Source organism: Falco rusticolus, chromosome 6 (genome assembly GCF_015220075.1).
Source record: "Falco rusticolus isolate bFalRus1 chromosome 6, bFalRus1.pri, whole genome shotgun sequence".
Taxonomy (NCBI): domain Eukaryota; kingdom Metazoa; phylum Chordata; class Aves; order Falconiformes; family Falconidae; genus Falco; species Falco rusticolus.
Genome location: NC_051192.1, coordinates 18,743,901 through 18,764,707, shown reverse-complemented (window position 1 = coordinate 18,764,707; position 20,807 = coordinate 18,743,901). Strand labels below are relative to the sequence as shown.

The window sequence follows — 20,807 nt, the reverse complement described above, 5'->3', positions numbered from 1 at the left end:
CTTCCGTGAGCTACCCGTTCTGTTTCCCCGCTGCTGAAGCGGTTGCTGGCGCTGCGAGGCGGAGCCCGTTGCACCCCTGTGGGCGTTCGGAGGGTTGTTTGCTCCAGACCGGTGCCCTGGCTGCCAGGTGCAGAATGGGGCCGGGGCAGTCCGGGTATTGCTGGGCTTTTCCCTCGTGGCGGGGCGGGGGGAAAAGCTGGGGGGCGAATATGGGGCAGCAAAGGTGATGCAGGGCAGTACAGGGTAGGGACCAGATGGGACTGTCGTGCTCCTTCCGGGTGGGTGTAAACGCTGCCGGATTTCAGCACAGCTGGCATGAACAAAAGCTTGTCTGAGTGGTTTTGCACCCAGCTATGTCCCTGCTCGTGGCTTTTCTCACAAGTTTGATATGCATGTTTTAGTTTTCCAAGATTTCCTGGTGTAGACAGAGCTGCATGAGGTGAAATAAATGTATGGTGTTGGCAGGAAGTGTGGATGGATCTCTTAATAGCAATGCCCTTCTTCTCCTGAAGCTGGTAATGAAGAAACACAAGCAATGTATGCAGTCTATACAGTCTATACTCCCTTGCTGCAGCAGGGAGTGGGTCTGTGAGGTGCAGTGAGGAAGCTTTAAGGCACTGGTTGCACCGCCTGATACACCATACCTTCTCTGTGGTGGCGGGGAGCTCACAGAGCTGGCATCTTCATTTGGTTTGCCGCAGTATCCTTCCCAGAACGTTTTCTGTTCTTTGCCGCCTGTACTGGTAGCATCAGACTATTCTACTAACCATCTTTAACTTCCAATGGCTTTTTATTTCTAGCTGTTGTGCAGGTTGCTCTGATGAGAGGAGGTGGAGTTTGTCCTAGAAGTAAAAGAAAGTCAGTGATAAAAGGTGTTGACTGTTACTTGTTCGGGGAGTGCTGCAAGTCAAGAGTGATATGCAGGGGCAAAATTCCCTCTAGGCAACAATTGTGGGAAATATTAAAAAAGAATTGCAGAGCAGGTATGCCTCTGGTTACAAGCAGTTAGAAAGCACTGGCTATACACATGGTTTGTTGTTTTGTTCCCGTTTCAGGAGACCTCAGCCATGCTGAGCTGATGATGATGACGATAGCTGACATCATAAAGCAGTTAATTGAGGCTCACGAGCAGGGAAAAGATGTGAACTTGAACAAGTAAGTCACTCTGGGGTGACACTGAAGAGCTGGTTCATCAGTAATGAACGCGTCCTGTACAGTCTATTACATTCAGGCTTTATTTTAACGTGTTTTATTTTTACAGGGTACTGTCATTTCTCTTTTACCGTTACCTGATAATAAAGACACCAAGATCTGTAAATTCTGTGGTGATTTGCTACTTCATAGGCAATGCTTGGAGTACAAAAGGGTTGTACTGGGGAAAAACTCTTTAAGAAATTTGTCGCTGCCCTTTTATGTTTCCACCTGTGTTCATCCTTCAGTACTCTGTTCCATCAGGGGAAGGAGAGATGAACATAGGGTTAAAGTTTAAATCTGATTTTCTTAGCAATGCGTTATAAATGAAGTTGTTTACAGAAAGTTCTTCCTTCCTTACATATGCAGAATAATAAAACCTGAATTTGTCCCACTGTTTCCATTGCATTTACATGATGCAATTGCAAACTTTTGGCTGATGCTGGAAATAACTGACATGAATGTCTTAGAAATGAACTCAGTTAGAGGCTACGTGTGTAGGGGCTGATCACATGGAAGACATGAAAAGAATTAAATCACTGAAAATGGGTAAGCCAGAGTCTATTGGTAGCTTTGACAATGTTTTGATAAAATCATGTTTAGGAGTAAAATATACAGAAACTAAAAACATTGGCAGTTGTTGCCTATCAACTTTATTTGGAATTTATTTTTTGGTATCTTAATGCAGGCGTTGCAAGGAATTACTGTATGCTTTTTAAATAAGTTGCCTGGAAAGGCAGATTGGGAGAACCTACCTAGATGTCCCTGTAACTGAACAGCAGTACAGTAGGACTGCTGTGGGTTATGGGTATGCAGGTCAGAATGGAGTTGTTAATTTGAGGTATTTCTGCTTTCAGGCTGAAAACCAAGACGTCGGCGAAGTACGGACTTTCGGCACAGCCACGTTTGGTTGACATCATCGCTGCTGTTCCACCGCAGTACCGCAAGGTGCTGGTACCAAAGCTGAAGGCCAAGCCTATAAGGACTGCTAGCGGGGTAAGCACGTGCATCCGTCACCATTCTCTTCTGCTCTCATCAATAAGTTGTATTTAATAGTTTTCAAAGAGCAGGATATTGAATGTCCAGAGGTTTAATATAGGTGCCCTGGTTGCATTGCCACCTTCCAGGTTGTCTTTTCCGTGGTGATGTGCCCACAGGGCTATTGCTTTCAAAACGTGGGAGAAGAGAAAGAGGAGGTGTGGAGATTTTGTTTGTGAGCAGCATGTCTTGCTTTTTAGTTGCTGTAGAAACAGTACAGCTTAATCTGCAGGTCCTCTTAGTGAACAAAGGTAAAATGTTAGTATTTAACTTGTTCTTTTGAAAGGTAGTTCAGGCTGAAAGGGGTAATAGAGGTACAGCTGACATTCAGTTGTGTGGTTTTAAGCTTCCCTACTCTATGTATAGCATGCCTAAAGCCAGGTTAACAAAAACACCGAAAAACAAATGAACACAAAAAAAACAGAAACAAAAATCTAGGAAGTTATTCTTATAACTTAAAAAATGAAACAAAACACCCAAAACCTGTGGCAAAACCCCCCCAAACAAAAGCACAAACATCCACCCACACCACCCAAAACCAAAAAAAAAAGCTTAGTTTCTTTAATTTCTTCGTTCTGGCTATAGAATAGTTCATTAAACTCTTACTCCAACCAGGATTACTGAAAACTGGAAATTAGGTGTTCTGAGTTGGGTGCCCCAAATTAGAATTATAGAATCATTTAGGTTGGCAAAGACCTCTGAGCCTGTAAAGTCCAACTGTTAGTGGACACTAGAAAATCTTAATGTGTCTGTCTCTTCTTCCCACTGGGCCCTTCCACAAAGGAGGAGAGCATCTTGTGTTACACTTGCATTAAGTGTATGGGAAGCAGTTGTGAGGTCAGCTGAGTAAAAAACTCTTGGCTTAGGTGGAGGGAGGAAGCTATTTTTATTATCTTTGGTTTATATTTCTTTGTTTCTCTTCATCTCTCCCCTGTTTCATCTTCCAGTTCTTTGTAACAGACTGCCAGTTTATTCTGAATTGTGAAAATATTAAATAATGGGATTCCTATTTCTTGATATATTTATCTTCTTCAAGAGCTAATGCACAGATATTCTAGGTGAAAGACTGAGCAGAAAACATCTTTAAATAGAATCTCACATGTATGTGTATATAGCCTTTCAGGATGCGCTTTGTTTTAGTAACTTCAGAAGCAATTACAATAACTTCTCTCTTCTGTAACTTTACTTCTTGCAGATCGCTGTTGTGGCTGTGATGTGCAAACCACACAGGTGCCCACACATTAACTTTACAGGCAACATATGTGTGTAAGTACGACAGCTTAGCTGACCTCGTGTATTTCTGTATAAATCTAGTATTGCAGTAGTATTGTATTGGGGACAGGCTTCCTTTCCACGCAAGCGCAGTCACAGATTGCTGATACCTGCACGTTACAGTAAAAAGTCTGTTTTCAGTTTTTCGTCAAGGAGGGAACCTTTTTCTTTCATGGGCCAAACCCTGCTTACCTGAGTAGATAATTTTGTGAATATAGTAACTGGGAGACTATATTAATGATCAAATGTAAGGTGCATTACTGTGTTAGGGTGCCTAGGTGTGTCATGCGCAAGGCTGGGTACATGAGCAGATTGGAGACAACTGTTACAGTGAAGAAACAAGGCTCACTCGGTCTGAAAAGTTTGCAGACTGCTGAACTGAGACCTACCTGAGGAGATGCAGGTGTTGTCTGCCAAAACTTGCTTGGTGTGACAGTGTGACTCTGGAATGAAATGAAAGCCAGATGGAAGGAAAGGCCTCCAGCTGCCAAGAGCTTGTGGTGATAAGGGAATAGTTTCTGAGTTTTATTTGAATTGAGATACCCAAGCTGGGTTTACCTTGAGGTACGTTACCTCTGTTTGACTTAGGAGTGTGTGCACCTGAAATCTCATCTGTTTGGGTTTTTTCCTAACCGTATCTGTTCATCTATTTCAATGTTCTTCTTTCCCGCTTTGTCACTCCCAAAACATCAGTGTTTTTCACTACCAGCTGCCTAACACAGAGTGAACTGGCTCTGTTCTTGTTTTTGCATGAGCAGCTATTCTGTTTGAGATGTTCCAGGTAATTACATATATGAATTGTCTTCAATTGGATTGCACAACTTTTGCTAGCAAATTAATTTGGCCATGGTAATTTGGTAATTAATTTTATAATCGTGACAGATGACTTGGGTTGAGTTTGCAGGGCGGACAGTGAGGAAACCAATCAATTATACTGTGAACCGCATGTGTCTGGTTTGATAGAGATGGCAGTATCTTGGTGCCTGTGCGTTTGAGGTCTGCACCATAAGTAAAATGTGCTGACTGCTCTATTACCTTTTCCGTTGGAGGTGCTCAGTGCCTGCAGCTAAACTAGAAGGGGTTGTCAACCCGCCTGTCTCACGTCATCTTTGAGCACAGAATGGATGTAGAATGGTTGTTAATCCTACAGCCCTCAAAAGAAAGCTAAGGACCCTTAAAAAAATACATTTATATACCTTTTAATTACTGTCGGCCACGTATCGTTCCTCTCTTGGCTCACAGTCATGCTGTGGTAGCCACAAGTCTGTCTTGCTGCATCAAAGAATAAGTGTTTCAAACAAGCCTCTAGGTGTAGAAACTGTAGTTTAACACCAAACTGCTGTACAGGTATCAAGGGTAGACGGGCTGTATTCTTTTGAAGTAGTCTTAGAATGCTGTATTCATTAAATAGCGTTTCTAAGTTCAGAAAACAAATGTAAATGAGCTTTCTCACCATAAAGATATTTAAATTCTTTGAATTTCTGGGAAAGAAATGTAGACTGTGTAACCGGAGGATATTTCTATTTTATGTCTTTCCATGCCAAACAAAATCATATTTTACATTAAATGAGACTATGTTCTTGATAGAATAGTGGAAAATATTTGAGTTGTTTATGACTGTAAAATTACTTTTTAAAACCTAATAATCTGTGGGTAACTATTACTCCAGAACTGTATGGCAGCTCCCTGAAATAATGGCACATTCCAGAAATACCTTCACAGTATGTTTTACAACTAGGAGGCCTTACCAGGTTGTTTCATGTGGATGTAGTCATTTGGCAGGTCTGAACTGGGTTTTTGACATCTCAGTCTCATTAAAATTAAATGAAACGACTGTTTTGCACTGTATATTTAGCATTTGTAAACGTGCATAGGCTAAGTACCTGTCAATGTTACTGCCTATCACAGTATCACTCTCTCCAGCCTGTGTGTTTGGGGCTGTACCTATATTTACATCCGGTGATGCAGAAACACAGGAATTCATCCATCCATCCCGTGCTCTGTCCTGAGTAGTGAGCTAGCTTTACTCTAGAGGCTGTATTGCAGCGTTAAGGTACCATAGCGCTTGAGCTAATGAGGCCTTCCTCAGGTAGATTTGGTTTTACCTGTGTGAGAACTCACAAATGCCAGGAGAGCAGCTGGCACGTTGCTGCGGTCAGACTGTCATGGATTTTTATTCCCCCGTGTTTCTGATGAGTAGTGGGGGTAGTTAGAGTAGTGTCTGCTCAGCCTGCACCCTCCTGTGTACTTGTGCCTCAGGCAAATTAAGCTGTTGCAATTGTATGAGTTTGCTGTCTTCTGTCTTTTTATATTTGCAGATACTGCCCAGGTGGACCTGATTCTGATTTTGAATATTCAACACAGTCTTACACTGGATATGAGGTATTACTTTGGTTTGCCATAATGCATTGCTTACGTTCTCTATAAACTTGGGTTAGGCTGCTCTTTATTTCTACAAATTCACTCACATTGCGAGAATAAAGAGCAAAAGCAGACTTCATAAACTTCGAGATCTAAAGCAGCTCGATTATATCACTGGAAATTCTTCTCAGTTGTCACAGCAGTTTCTTTCTCTTCACCTTGCTGCTGTTGATACTGTTACGCATGTGATACACTGTAGAGCAGGAGTGAGCAGCCTGTGATGCTGAGCAGGGCAAGTGCAGCGTCATGGCTGTACTCCATGACCTGCTGGTGTGGGAGCAGCTGTTAATCTGAATGTCCAGCTGTGGAAACCAGTGAGGGAGTAAGAGCAGTTGAAGGTGATACTGCTGTCTCCCATGGGACGCTGCTGCCTGCAGTTTCTTGAAATGAATGCTAGCTGTGATTCCTACAGGAGTTACCAATCTGTGTCAAAATTTCCCTAACTAAAGAGTCCAGCAGAAACATAGTTTTACTGGTGGCTCAACGTGGGTTTAAGGGAAAGGTACGGAGAAGGCAGAGCCTCGCTCCTTCTCAGAACTTCCCAGTGAAAAGATGAAAGGCAACAAACGTGAGTTAGAATGTGGAAAACTGTGTTGTAATAAAAGGAAAAGAACGTTTGAGCATGAAAGTTGTCAAGCACTTCAGTAGGTATCTAGAGAGGTTTTTCAGATCTCTAATGATAGTCAAACACTGACTGGACACAGCCCTAAGCATCCTGTCCTAACTGGACCTGCTTTCAGTCCTCTCCAACCTACAGGACCCTGCGGATTAACACAGGTCAGGCTCTGGAAGAAAGCCCATTATTTAGCTGTTAGTGGCTCTGAAATTATCTTCATGCCTTTTTATGTCTCTGTCTGCAGTGATACCTCACTGAATGTATCTATTTCCAAAATAGTGCTCTCCTATTGTCTGGAGAAAGCTTAACAGCATGTGACTAAATTATTGTGACTGGCTTTAAGAAAACAACTCATAGCTGTAGTACCCATATAAAGTCACAAAATGAGGTAAAATACAAACTGGATTAAGTTGCTAACCAGTGATGCAGCATCCTTTTACAATGGATTTTGTCTGTTGTTACCTACTTCTCAATGACTTGGAGCTTATCCTGTTAGTGCAAAGTAGGAAAATCCTGTGTATATGTAACTGCTTTGTAATTCATGTTGGTTTGGATAGGATGGATTCACTTGTGTAGTACTAACGGCATGTGGGAGTTCTGCATGATTAAGAGTCCTCATCCTTTAGAGCTTTTAATATAATAGATATGAAATACCAAACGAATCCAGGATACACAAAATACTTGAAAACCTCATTGTAGAGTGTTATTAATAGGCTTACATAAGCTAGTAACATAAAGACTTGTTAGGGATTTCAATTGACAGAATATGTTTAGCTTAAAGAATCATTGAAGTTTAGACTGAGCTCTAGAGTACACTGGTTGGATAACAGTGAAGAGAAACTAAAATGCATGGGACAGAAAAAGTATTTTGAAAAACATTGTGATTTTTGCAATATTTTTTGTGACTCGCTATAAAGATTCTTTATCTATCCTCTTGCACTGCACTGAAAATTCGGAAAATTCTCATTCTTTTTATGTCATGTTACCATCTCTGGCAAAAATGGGGGTTTGTTATAATTTTTAAAAATGTAAGGAGCCAAATTCATATTTACAGATGGATGGACTTTTTGCTTGTGAGTTTGAAGACTTTAGGGTCACTTAGGATTTGAAGACTTCAGAACATGTTTCAGTGCTGAAAGTTGTCTTTTGTTCTTTTTCACTGTGCTTTTTAAAAAGAGTTTACAAAATTAATCTCCTTGTGCTTTTTAGCCAACATCTATGAGGGCTATTCGGGCTAGATATGACCCCTATCTCCAGACAAGACACAGAGTGGAACAGGTAAATTTTTACAGTAAAAGGGGAATGCATTGTGATTGTGATGAAAATAATGAGATGATGATGATGATGATACAAAGCTAGGGGGAGTGGCTGGTACCCCAGAAGGCTGTGCTGCCGTGCAGCGAGACCTGGGCAGGGTCGGGAGCTGGGCCGAAGAACCTAATGCAGTCCAGCCAAGGCAAGTGCAGGGTCCTGCACCAAGGGAGGAACAGCCCCCGCACCAGCACAGGCTGGGGCTGAGCTGCTGGGGGGCAGCTCTGCGGGGAAGGGCCTGGCAGTGCTGGGGGGCAGCAGGCTGCCCATGTGCCGGCAGCGTGTGCCCTCGTGGCCAAGGGGCCGGTGGGATCCTGGGGTGCATGAGGAGGAGCGTGGCCAGCAGGTCGAGGGAGGATGTCCTCCCCCTCTGCTCTGCCCTGGTGGGGCCGCATTTGCAGTGCTGTGCCCAGTGCTGGGCTCTCCAGTTCCAGAGAGACTGGGAGCTGCTGGGGAGGGGCCAGCGGAGGTGACCAAGCTGATGAGGGGCTGGAGCATCTTCCTGGTGAGGAAAGGCTGCGGGAGCTGGGGCTGTTCAGCCTGGGCAGGAGAAGGCTGAGAGGGGACCTGAGCGATGCACACAGGTACCTTAAGGGCCAGTGTCAGGGGGCCGGGGCCGGGCTCTTGTCAGCGGTGCCCAGCGACAGGACAAGGGGCAACGGGCACAAATTGCAGCACAGGGAGCTCCGTGGGGAGAGCAGGAAAAACTTCTTTCCCTTGAGGGTGCCGGAGCACGGGGACAGGCTGCCCAGAGAGGCTGTGCAGTCTCCTCTGGGGACGTCCAGAGCCTGCCTGGATGTGATCCTGTGCAGCTGCTGTAGGAGAGCCTGCTTGAGCAGGGTGGGCTCCAGGGGTCCCTTCCAACCCTAACTATTCTGTGATGCTAGAATTGCCTCTTGGTTGCCTGAACTGGTGGGCTGAAAGGGTTGTGGTCAGCAGCACTAAGTCCAGCTGGAGGCCAGTCTCTAGTACCCAGTGTCAATATTGGGGCCAATAGTGTTTAACCTCTGTGTTAATGACCTGAACGTTGGGACAGAGCACACCGTCAGCAAGTTTGTAGATGAGACAGAATTGGGAGGAGTGGATGATAGACCAGAGGATGCTGCTGCCATTCAGAGACACCTGGACAGGCTGGAGAAATGAGCTGGCAGGAATGTCTTGGAAGTTGAACAAAGGGAAATGCCAAGTCCTGCCTCTGGGGGGGAATAACCCCAGGCACCAGTACGTGCTGGGGGCCAACCAGCTGGAAAGCAGCTTGACAGAAAAGGACCTGGGGGTACTGGTGGACCCCAGGCTGACTATGAGCAGCATTGTGCCCTTGAGACAAAGACCAGCAGCCTCCTGTGCTGCATTAGGAGTGTTGCCAACACATCAAGGTATGCGATTCTTCCTCTGGCCTCAGCACTGCTGGGACTCCACCTGGGGAGCTGTGTCAAGTTCTGGGCTCCACAGAAGACAGACAGACAGACATGTGCGTACTGGAGCAAGTCTAGTAAAAGGCCACTAAGATGATGAAGGGACTAGAGTGTCTGAAGAGGCGCTGAGAGAGGTGAGGCTGTCAAGGCTGGGGATGAGAAGGCTCGGCGGAGTGTTGCAGCCTACCACCAGGTGTTCGTACACGTTGGTAAAGAAGGTGGAGACAACCTTCTTCTGAGTGGTGCCCAGTGACTGGACAGGGCATGATGCAATGTGCACGAATTGGAACAGGAGAAATTCCATCTGAACATCAGGAAATAAGTTTTTAACTGCGAGGGTGACAGAGCACTAGACCGGGCTGCCCGGACAGGTTGTGCAGTCTCCATCTTTTGAGACACTCAAAGCCTGTTCAGACACAGCACTGACCAAGCTGCTGTAGCTGATGCTGTGTTGAGAAGAGAGATCAGATTAGGTGATCTCCAGAGGTCCCTTCCAACTTCAGCTTTTTTGTGATTCTATAATTCTACATTAAACTGACTTGATCCCCGTAGAAAGATAATATTTTTAGACTCTTTTAATCGTCTGCCATTTCTATTTGGTAAATGATGAGTTTTGAACCTCTTATCTGTTCTGAAGAATACCTGGTTACTAATAGGAGATCCTATTACAACAAAATTTTAGTGAACTTCGGTGGCAGTTGCTAGTTCTTGATAATTACTTTCATGGAGGATGTAGTACTCTAATAGTGGCTTTCCTACCAAAATGATTTTTTGGGAGTCTTTGCTGGAGAGTTAGAAGAGCTGGAGGGTTTCTCAGTCGTGTTCTCCTTCAACTGGTTTCCTCTTTATTTCCAAATCCATTGGAAAATGCTGCATGGATTCAGTGTAGTGCTTTTCTCCTGCAGATTTGTAAGGAAAATTAGTTCCACATGGATTGAAGTGGATGTGAGGAAACTTTTCCTACTGGCCGTATCTAAGCCTAAGCTAGCTTCAAACTGGAACCAGTGCAACCCCATCAGCACAATGCTAGGCTAAATAATTTTGTTTTGTCAAGAAAACCTGTTACATTGGACTCAATATCAGTCCTGGATTCTTGCTGTAGAAAAATAACTTTTGAGGGTTTTTGGAGGTGAGGTTATAAGAAATCTGTACAAAAGTATTAACGATTTGACATTAAGATATGACAACTACAGAAGGAAATGCAGTATAAGAATCGGGGTTTTCAGAGAAGTCTTTTAAGTAAGTCCCTGTCTGGTAATTTTTTCCTGGTACTTTTAATTTTACAGCTGAAACAGCTAGGCCACAGCGTGGATAAAGTAGAATTTATTGTGATGGGCGGAACGTTCATGGCCCTGCCCGAAGACTACAGAGATTACTTCATCAGAAACCTTCACGATGCTTTATCAGGTCACACTTCCAATAATGTAGCAGAGGCTGTCAGGTAAGCATCTTGGTTTTCCTTGATATAATTGTTTAAAAGTGTTCTTTAACTGGCGTAACAACAGAAAATACTGAAGACAAAACCTTTTTCTTTTTGAAAGGCACTGTTTATCCCAATATTTATTTAGGCATGGAATATTTATAGCTCTGCTTGCAGCATTGCTCTGTGTACTGCGTAGCACCAGCAGATCAGGCCGTGGTTTATCTATTTTTCTCATTTAGGAAATGCTAAGCTTCTTCTAATTTCTTGGCATTCCATCTGGACTTCTACCTTTCATGCCTCATCACCTTGATTTGGAGTTGTGACAAATTGCATTGCCATGGGATTTATTTCCTTCAGCTGGGAAGGGGAACTGATCCTGCCTTCAAGGGAGGCCAGACGTCAGCTCCCATAAGGGATGACTCACCCCCAAGAGCGTCAGTGCTCTGGAGCTCCAAGCCCCTTGCCGTCTCAAATGCAGTTACCCTTGCAGTATTTCAGTGTGACAGGGAGATGCTCTTCTCCTTTTACAATTGATGAACTGAAAATCTGTGGTTTATTTATTTACGTCTGCTTCGGGTCATTAAAACGTAACTTTTCCGTGCATTCTGTGGTATAAAACTAAGAAGAAAAAGGAGGGATTTGATGTTTTGGGGCTGTTAAAACTAGGTGAGCATCTGTACTGACAGTTGTAGTTTGCTGCCTTGTCATCATTGAGTGCAGCGGATTTTCCTTGATGCCATTAGCTACTAAAGAGTGGTTTTAAAACTGATTAGGACTAATCCTTGCCTAGCTTCATGTCTACCTTCGTATTTTAAAGCTGTCGTTTCATTTAGGTTTCCTCTGGAGGGCAGCAAACACTTCTGCTGGTTTTCTTTGGGTTTTTAATTTTTTTTTCTTGTCGTTCAAAGCCACACAAAAAGTGCTATGCTGCTCTTCTCAAGTGGATTTTATCAGGATAAAATAATGAAGAAGCTGAGAAAAGAATTGCTTTTCTTTTGCTCTAGTGCCCTGATTGTGAGCACTGAAGGACACAGCCTGCAAACCTTTCTTCCATAACGAGCTATCTATTCAAATTAGTGCTGTGCTTATAACATACATCAGGTGGTTCGGGATGTGGTTTTTCCTTATTTTTTTCTGCTGCAGTGTCTAGCTAATTTTATTGGACCTAAAATTGTTTTTTGAGTAGCCTGTCCTTTGCTCTGCAGATGAGGAAACTATTTATGACACAGGCCGTGTGACCAAGTAATTTGAAGTGCGTGCAAAACCAAAGTGACTCTGAAGTCAGTGTACTGCCTTGCAAGCATGCAGATCAAGCAATGTGAGAAAACCTGCGCTAACAGTGTGGTGGGGTTTTTTCCCAGCAGATAAATAAAGGTTTATATTTTTAACATAAATTTCATGTTAAATGCTTAGTAAATGGAGGTATGTGGGAGTTACTTAAGTTGCACTTCCTAAATATTCTAGAGGTGAGAAAATTTGGTTCAAGATGAATCAGACCTTTTACTTTTTTTGCGTCTTGCGTTTAGCTGTTGTACTGTGTCACTGCAGTACTGTTTTGAGATGGGCAATGACACTTGAAATCAACATTCAAGGTTGAATGTATTTATCTTTGTACATGAGAATTCAGCCCTTCTCCCTCACTACTTCCATCAACAAGAGGCCATGCTACATGGGGAATACTAACTGTATTTTACTTGTTTTATATTGTGGACACAGCATGCAGCAGTAACCTGGGATTTGGTCTCTCTCACCCTTACTTTGAATGGTATTATGGTAGCACTGAAATTTTTCTTCTTTGTGCACATCATTACTTAACTTTGGATTTTGTACAGTGAATTCCCTAACAGGGAAAAAGACCTTCAGCCAGCATGCTTTTTTAAAAGGCCTTCTGAGCATGACCTTTGTTTAAGCCAGTGGAGCATCTATCTGTAGAGGCTACAGTCCACCTAACTACGAACACGGTTTTTTTCCCCCTTTGTCCAGTCATTTCTTTACTTCATCCTAAACTTGAGCTGGGCTTCTATGGCCAGTGCTGCCTTTCCAGTGATAGCGACGCGCTGACCTATATGGTCTGAAATGTGCAACACTGCAGCGTCATCAGTCTGACATCCTCCTCTTGATGTAATTTTGAATTTCCTTCATATAAGACTTTGTCTTGATCAGCGTGCTGCAACTGCTGGTCCTATTTAACCTGATAAAAAGGAAGTGAGTGAGCCATTTCAACCAGTACGGTACAACCGGAGCCTGCCGTGGAGTTCTCTACTGTTCCTCACCAGCAACCGGCACTGCAAGGCTGACTAAAGGAGTAAGTCCTCAAACTGTGCTGGCCCATGGACTCCATCTGATATTCTGAGTTAGCTTCTGGCTTTCTGGGAGATAAAGTTTTATGGTAAATCCAGCCTCATGGTAAATCACGAAGTTGCAAACCCAGCAGTGCCTCTAAGAGGGCAATGATGTGGGACTGGGAGTGATCTGTCTTGCAGAAGTGGGGCACTGCTCTAGCCAGCCACTTCAAATAAATCGGTCTGAAACTGGCTTTATAGTCAGTGGAAGGAGTAGGATCTTCATGGGATGGCTCAGAGCATCTAAGCTAGGCTGCTGCTTTAAACTTTTTCTGGATAAACAGGACAGCCAGCTTGGGGGATTTGAAGAACTCAATTTATAGAGCAGACGTTCTTTTTGCATGAGTGGACCTGAAGCAAGTTAAGATTTTGGTTTTTACAAAATGCCTGAATGGGACGTGCTTATGGAAGTGAATGTGTTTACCTGTGTCAACTCACCAACCAAGAGTGTGATTTTTTTTTTTTTATTTTTTTTTCCCAAAAGATAAACAGAGAAACTGCTAGGGTTTCATAGTGACTCTGTTGCGAGTGGAGGAAGGACATACCTTCCCTGAGAAAGTGTTGCTGGTGTTTAATACTTCTGTAGCACCTCCCTATTGAGGTAATAAACACTTTTTAGCCTATTCAGACAGAAGTTTTTGCTTGAGGTGCTTTGCTATGCTTGAGAAATAAGCTGGCCAAGGAATGAGTAAAGAATTGCAGAGCCAGGGGGCATCTTTGTTTTGTAGAGTTTGTGCAACAAGACTGAGAAGTTTTAATTTTTATCTACTGAGAATGCCACTTAGGAGATTTCAGCACGCTTCTGATTGCCTGTCGAGCAAGACTGTGGACTTGGTGATAACTGCCCCTTCTTCAGGAGGAGTTTTGTAATTACTGTTAAAGAATCACTGTAAGACAGATTTTTGGTTTTGTACACTAGAGAAATACATTTTTCTCTGGGAGTTGTTCCCATCAAGCCGAAGTGTTGACTTGATTGCAGCTACCTTTGCTCTTCCCTGAGGACAATGAACCAAGAAGGTGTAGAATACACATGCAAATGAGAATTGCTGCTCCCCATCAGTTTGCTCCTCTCACCTGACCCATGAGTCATTAGAGGTGCTGAGCATATTTAACTGCCACCATGACTCACCACTTAACTCCAAGGGCTGAGTACCTCTTCTCTGAGCCAGGATCTGACTTTTAATCAGTGAATAAGGACAAAGGAGAACTCGCCTGTCTTGAGAAAGGTGGGTGTCAGAAAGGTCCCCCTGGGCTGTGCACCCCTGCAGCTCCTTGGACTGGAACATGAAGCCTATATCAAGGCTTCTCTTCATGTATTTAAAAATGCACAGAAATTATTTTTTAAAAATAATTTTAACGGTATCGTACTTTGCCTGATGTTCAATCTGGTTGTAAATCACACTGTTAATGGCAAAGCAAGAAGGGGATAAAATTGCTGGAACCTCATGTTCTGCAACTCAAGTGTCTTGTGTACCTGATATTTATGTGACAATATTCAGGTACACAGCAGACATAATAACTATTTCCATAATAGGTCTGTAATCCAAGGCTGTTTCGGCTTTACATCCACTCTTCAGTAAGTAGTCTCTTAAAAGGCTCATTTTCCACTTCCATCATTCGTCGAAGCCCAGAACTTGCAGAAGTGAGTGCTGTCAGTTGCGTTTGATTCCTTGTGGAGAAATTTCAGTTCCCAACACCAGACAACACTGTGAGACTGCCTTTTTCTTAGGCTTGTCATTGATTGCTTTTGCCGAGTGTCCTTTTGTGTTTCCACCATTAGCTGTTTCTGCTGAGCTGGTGAGCAGGCAGCAATGCTTCCCGCTGCTACCAACATCTTCATTATGTGCGAGGAAATTTCCTTTAGGTATCCCAAAAGCCGTATTGATCTTTTGGTAAGCAGTGAGCAGCTACTTTAGAGCCTTTGCTGAAAGAGAAAATGTGGGTTTTAAGTAACCGCTGCTTAGGGCTGGATTGTTGTGTTTCCAGCTTAAGACCTTTTAGCTCATCTGAGGAAGGGAGAAAAACCCTGAGCACTGGCAGTTTCAGCAGCAGTTGATTTGGTAAGTGAAGCTCCTGATGCCTTTTGAAACCCAGCTGGAAATCACTCTTCTTGAGCACACTGGATCAGAGCAACCCATCCAAGATGTTTCTGTGTGGTTACCAGAGAGTGGGTTTATTGGAAAGATTGCTACATTCTTTTCTCAAATACCAACATTAGGTCTCATCTATTAGTAATTCTTCTAATAGAAGCTGCAATTTCTCCACAAGAAATTGAGTGATCATGAAGGTGGACGACTAAGCAACTCATAATTTTGCTTTTCAGTAGTGGGGGATAAACCTGCTTTCAGAGCATTGCACTCCGTTGTCAAAATTGAAGTCTGTTTTAAACGTCCCAAACAAGGCTTTGGGAGTTTTGTTAGAAGATGTGGGTTTCTGCAGGTAGGTCTAGTCTTGCTGCTGCCAGGGCTGTGATTTTACCAGGATTTAGCCTGGCTGCTTGACTTTCAGGGCACAGACCTGCAATGAAATGATGTGGGGTAACAAGGGAGCATGTTGTGCCTGTGCTGATGCAGCTGGCTTTGGATCTGTGTTTTGCTGGCCCGGCTTGTGAGAAATTCTAGTGTACGCTGACTCTCAAGGAAAGAGGTTTAAGCACACATGCTTTACCATGTGGTTAGTATAGGCAAAAAAGATGTTCTCCTACAATTCAGATGGCTCAATTGACATATGGTTGCTTGTTACACTAATATATCTTAATTGTGCTTTCTGAGTCCTAATTGTGACTCTAGCAAAAATAACAGAGCGCTTTGACTCACTGGCTCCAGTGATTCATGCCAGGGCGATTTAAGAGGTTACTGTTCTCCCTTTATCTACCTTGACCCTCTGCTTGAGGTTACCACTTCCAAAACAGGCAGCTAAACATAGTTGTCCACCCTTCAGCTGCCAGAGTTCACCCTCTGACAAATTAATGTAATCTGGAACGGATAGCGATTTAAGAAGACATGCTACTTCTTTGGCTGCAGGGAGCCCAGCGTGTTAAATTGCCCCGCTACAAATCTCCAGAATTTGATAGTCAGATCTCACCTCTTGACTTGCCATAATGAGTAGGTACTGTGACAGGTAGGCTCTTGCAGCTCTAGCAGCTCCAGCACAAACCGCAGTAATTGCTGGCTGAAACTCCTATTCTAGGAGTAATTTGGGCAACCGAGGTGTGGAGGTACTTACTGGTTCTGCATCCCCTCCTGTGCAGGCAGCAGCTTCTGGCAGGGAAGGAAGTGAATAGCAGGAGGCAGCAACATTACAAATTGCTGTGGCTGTATCCATCAGAGCTTGTCTGTCAAATCCCTCGGGACATCTGACTGGGCAGTGATTTTTCTGTGCCAGGCAGGAGATAACTGGCCATTGTTTTAGTGCCAGATAATGTAGGCTGAACCTCTGTTGTAAATTTCCTTTTGTTCCCGGAGATTTGTAGACTAGTTTGTAATGTTCTGGAGAAGCAGGCAGGTTTTCTTTGTTTCCAGCTTCGGATGTGATGATGATTCTATGATTCTTCCATGGCGCAGGAGCCATGTTTGTCATTGAAAACTGTTTGGTGCAGGGTTTGTACCCCTAAACGCTTTTGGTATGGATAATGTCTTTCCAGCTGGCAGAATTTGAGGAGATTTACCCCAAAGCTGGCTGGCCTTTTCTGGCATGCTGTTGGTTTTGCATTGCTTATTTTCTACTGCCAAGACCCAACTTCTAGCTGCTGAAATGTGTGTTGTTCAGGAGATATGTAAGCGCAAGTCATTTAATCAGATCCAAATCTTGTTATGGGTAGCTGTTCATCCTTTTTCATCCTGCAGCTATGGAAAGTGATTGCCTATCCAGCTATCTGCCCTGTTCAGTATTTCCACAGCATTTTCTCCTGCATGTAAATTACTCAGGTTTGTGACTGAATGTAGACTAGGGGAAGGAAAGTAGCAATGAGGAAGCCACAGCCACCAGATACTTCTCTGCATGCGCAACAGCACATCTGGTAGTACCTGACTTTAGGTTTTCTAAGGTGGTTGCTGGAACCAAATATATCTTTGTCAAAGGTTTAAGGGTGGAACCTTTCAACCTTTGTGTTTATTCGCAACAGAAATATGAGCTACACCAAATTTAGCAATATTTGTAAATGCTATTGATCCGTATTTTATCCTACGCTGGTGGAAAGGATGATGGCCCTAGCGGTCATGACATTGTCAAAGCTAAATAATGAATTTCAGTGCCTTTTTTGTACATTTTCAGCAAATTACTGCTGAACACCTGCCAAAGGGAATACTTTTCTCATTTTTGCTGCTTCACTGCTGTGCATGTGTAATTTGGCAAGCATAACAAGTTCTCCGGTGACCTGCACTAAAATGTTAATGCTAGGATGGGGTCTGAGTGGTCAGCTGGGACTGGTGACTGGAGGTGGAGTTTGATTCATGGCTTGGTCACCTGTATGAATATGAACCTGGCCTGATGATTACACGGTTCTAGTTCAAACTGTGCTGGTGATCTAAAGGTAATGTCACGAAGAGACAGCATGGCCTGTACTAAATAAGCTCTCTGGATTAATTTCTTCCCTGACACAAAATATTACACCATCCTGTGTATTACAGAAGCGCTGCCTTTAGTTGCTGTTGTATTGTGATTTTCCCGTGGCAGTGGGCAGAAGATCAAACATTAGTGATTGCTATGAGCTCCATAAGGATGCAGGTGATCCTAGGCTGATACTGCCATGCCCTGGAGAGCTAACACAGTGCCTGCGCTACATTTTTTCCTTCTTTCAGCAGAGATTGCTTTCCAGCCCGAATTAAAATGGGCTGGTAAAATAGTGAGATGCGGTTTATAATTCCCTCAGCTGTGCTGTGCTTGCCTCATTGATATTGTAAATGGAGATCCACTGCCTTTCAACAGTGCTAAATTAATCTGAAAGAAAAGTCATTTTCTAGTAACATGGTGGGTGTAGTAGGGATGCAAAAAAAAAAAAAGGCAGGTTTAATTTTCATACTTTTGTGGCAGGATGGCAAGTACTGGGTTCCTTGTGACTGTTGTTCCTTGTGAACGCTGTGCTAGGCAGAGCCGAGGCTGTTTGCTTTTGAAATGTGCCTTTCTGCAATGTGTTGCAGCTAATGCGCTCTGGGACTCGGTGCCTCCTTGTGACCCATCAGTTTGTGAAGTCAAGTACTCAAAAGCTGGGAACTGGCAGAGCTGGGGGTGTTTATGCAGCCTTAATTTGGTCCCCCTCTGTCTGGGCCTTGGATATACATTTACCTAATTCTTCCTTTTTCTCCACAACCTTTGCCTGATTCACCTCCAGAGATCGATTGTGTGCTGCTCTAAAAATTCTAAAATCAGTGGGAAGGGCCTTTATTCCTTTTTTATAAATAAGATTTGCCTTTTCTCCAGCAGCTCTGAGGTGAGATGTGGGTTCAGCTTGTGGGTTAAGACAGCTCAATTCAGATGGTTCCGTGTGAACTGGGTGCCTGATCTCCCCTTCCAGCCAAGCGGAGATGTGGTCAGCAGAGCCTAGAGAAGGATACAGCTCCTGCTGAAGTGGGCACCGCTGCTGGGTCAGTGTCTCCCTCTGGGCTCTGTTGACTGGGCACACTGACTGCCACGGGAGATGAGAGCCCCAGCTCCATGTGGGTGTTTGCATCTGTGAGCTGGATCCTGCACTGAGCCTTGGCTCCATTGCAGACCTGGGCAGGAGGTGTTTCTTTCTTTAGCTCTGACTTCTGACTCCTTGAGCTCGTGACTGGTTTTGATGTGGTGTAGGCTTTTTGCAAGACACTCCTGTTTCTTCCGGTGTTGGTTCTTGCTCCCATTCCCCTTTCCAGGTCTTTGCTTTTCCCTACCTCTAGGAAGACACAAGTGGTCACTCACCTTTTGTTGTACTCTTCTTCTTTTTTTTTTTTTTTTCTTTTTTTTCCTCCTGTCTTCTCTCTGGTGTATTCATCTTGCTGTAAGGCAGGTTGTGCCATTCGCAGGGGGCATAGCCGTGACAGGAAACATTGGGCTTCACTCCTTAGCAGGAACATGCTCCTTGGGACCAGTGCATCTTCCCTGGAGTTGTGAGGGATGTCTGTGCCTGAGGCAGGGCGATGCGGTTTGAAGCTACTGTAGCAGCTAAAAGCTGAAACACTTTTCCAAAGCAATGAGCTCAATGACTGTTAAAAGTTGCGCAGCTGTTGGCACTGTAGCTGGAGCTACGATGGATGGCAATGGAGCCGGGGGAATGGCGCCTTCAGTGCTTGTAGCCTGCTGCAGTGAGCCTCCTCCTGAACACGGGGTTTTACAAGCACAGAGGAAACAGATGCCTGGATGTTCTTGTAGTGCTTTTTTTGGGAGAGATCGTCTTGCAGCTTTATAGGTGAGGGAGTTGCTTTGGCATGAGAGCAAGTTTAGCTAAAACCACTAAAACCATAGCTTTTCACTGGCAGTTGTGGCTGATGACTGCTTTTTATTAGCTCTGTTTATAATTTTAGTGATACAATTTCTTTGTATCCTCAAAGCAGCAGTCAAGCTGTTTTTCCTTCCTGAAGCTAAATGTTTATATTGGAGTGTTAGATGGGGGTGAGATGAATTCTGTTTAATAGGTAGATGCAGAAACTACAAAGCAAGGTTTTTACTGGACGCTGTCTTTATGCAACAATAGCTTTTAGGGCATTGAGGACCATATGCAGCACTGCTGTGGCAGAAGTGGTTTTTTACTTCAATAACAGTTTGGAAGTGGTTCTAACTAAGAATATGCAACTTTCCCTAGGCCACAGTGAGTCAATATCGGAACTGAAATTGGAACTAGAGCATTTTTTTAAAAAAAATACGTCTAAGTCTCACCTAGCTCGTTCTCTCTCATTAACTGTAGCAAGAAAAATTTGAACTTCAGTTTGGATTTAATAAAAGAGGCTGTCATGTCACTTCTTTCATAATTTTAGATATAAGGATTTTTTTTCTCCTGATTCCCTTTTTAGCCTGCGTCTGTAACTACATATTGACTATTCTGTGGTAAACTGTCTCTGTGATTATGACCTTATTGTTGGTCGTATTGATTTGGCAACAGGCATTTAAATTGTTGTTCTTTCAGGTTTCCTTGAACCAAATTGAACAGTGAAGATGTGAGAAATCAAGGGCAAGTCTTGGGCATCTCCTCATGGAAGTTTTATAACAGTCTTTGTTTCACTGTACGTAGCAAGCTGATGAGCTGCTTGCACTTCAGTGTCACTGTGGTGACATGGTTTGTTGTTCATAGGATGTGTTATCTGTTTCTGTGCACTCGGATAAAAAGAGAAAGGGACGTAGAGTAAAACCTGTCCTGTAGGAATAGCTGATATTGATTGCCTGGTGGAGGTGGAATTTAACTAAAGGTCAAATGAAATTGTGCTGGAATCCACATAAGAGACAGCTGAAATGGGACTAAGCTACTTCTTTTTAGATCTTATATTGCTTGCTGAAAAGGTACTGGAACAGCAAAATTGACCAAAACGAAATATTAACCAAATGCAGCCTACAGCCTTCTGCTTCTCTTCCCTTGAAATACTGTGTGGGTTAAGGCCACCATGCTGCACTTCCAGGACTGGTGCTTAAGGCAAAAGAGTGGGACTCTGTCTTTAGTGTTTATCCTGGATTACTGGCAGAAATTCCCAAACTGTTACTGAGAAATGCATTTGATTCTTTCTAAAACTTCATAGCTTAAAGTGTCTCTAATTTTCTGTCATTGTGCTGAGTGTATTTTTTTTTCCAAGCTCCTCTTCTGCACCTTAAACTGC

General features: G+C 43.5%; 1 protein-coding gene across 3 annotated transcripts in view; it reads left to right on the top strand.

The window, feature by feature from the left end:
* ELP3 (elongator acetyltransferase complex subunit 3) overlaps nt 1–20,807 on the top strand; it is a 92,604-nt gene that overhangs the window by 541 nt on the left and 71,256 nt on the right. For all 3 annotated transcript variants that reach the window (XM_037390942.1, XM_037390941.1, XM_037390943.1), the window contains exons 2-7: nt 1,056–1,155; nt 2,049–2,187; nt 3,425–3,495; nt 5,820–5,883; nt 7,748–7,816; nt 10,551–10,705. In XM_037390942.1, coding sequence (XP_037246839.1) covers nt 1,056–1,155; nt 2,049–2,187; nt 3,425–3,495; nt 5,820–5,883; nt 7,748–7,816; nt 10,551–10,705 — 598 coding nt within the window. The remainder of the gene's footprint in view (nt 1–1,055; nt 1,156–2,048; nt 2,188–3,424; nt 3,496–5,819; nt 5,884–7,747; nt 7,817–10,550; nt 10,706–20,807) is intronic.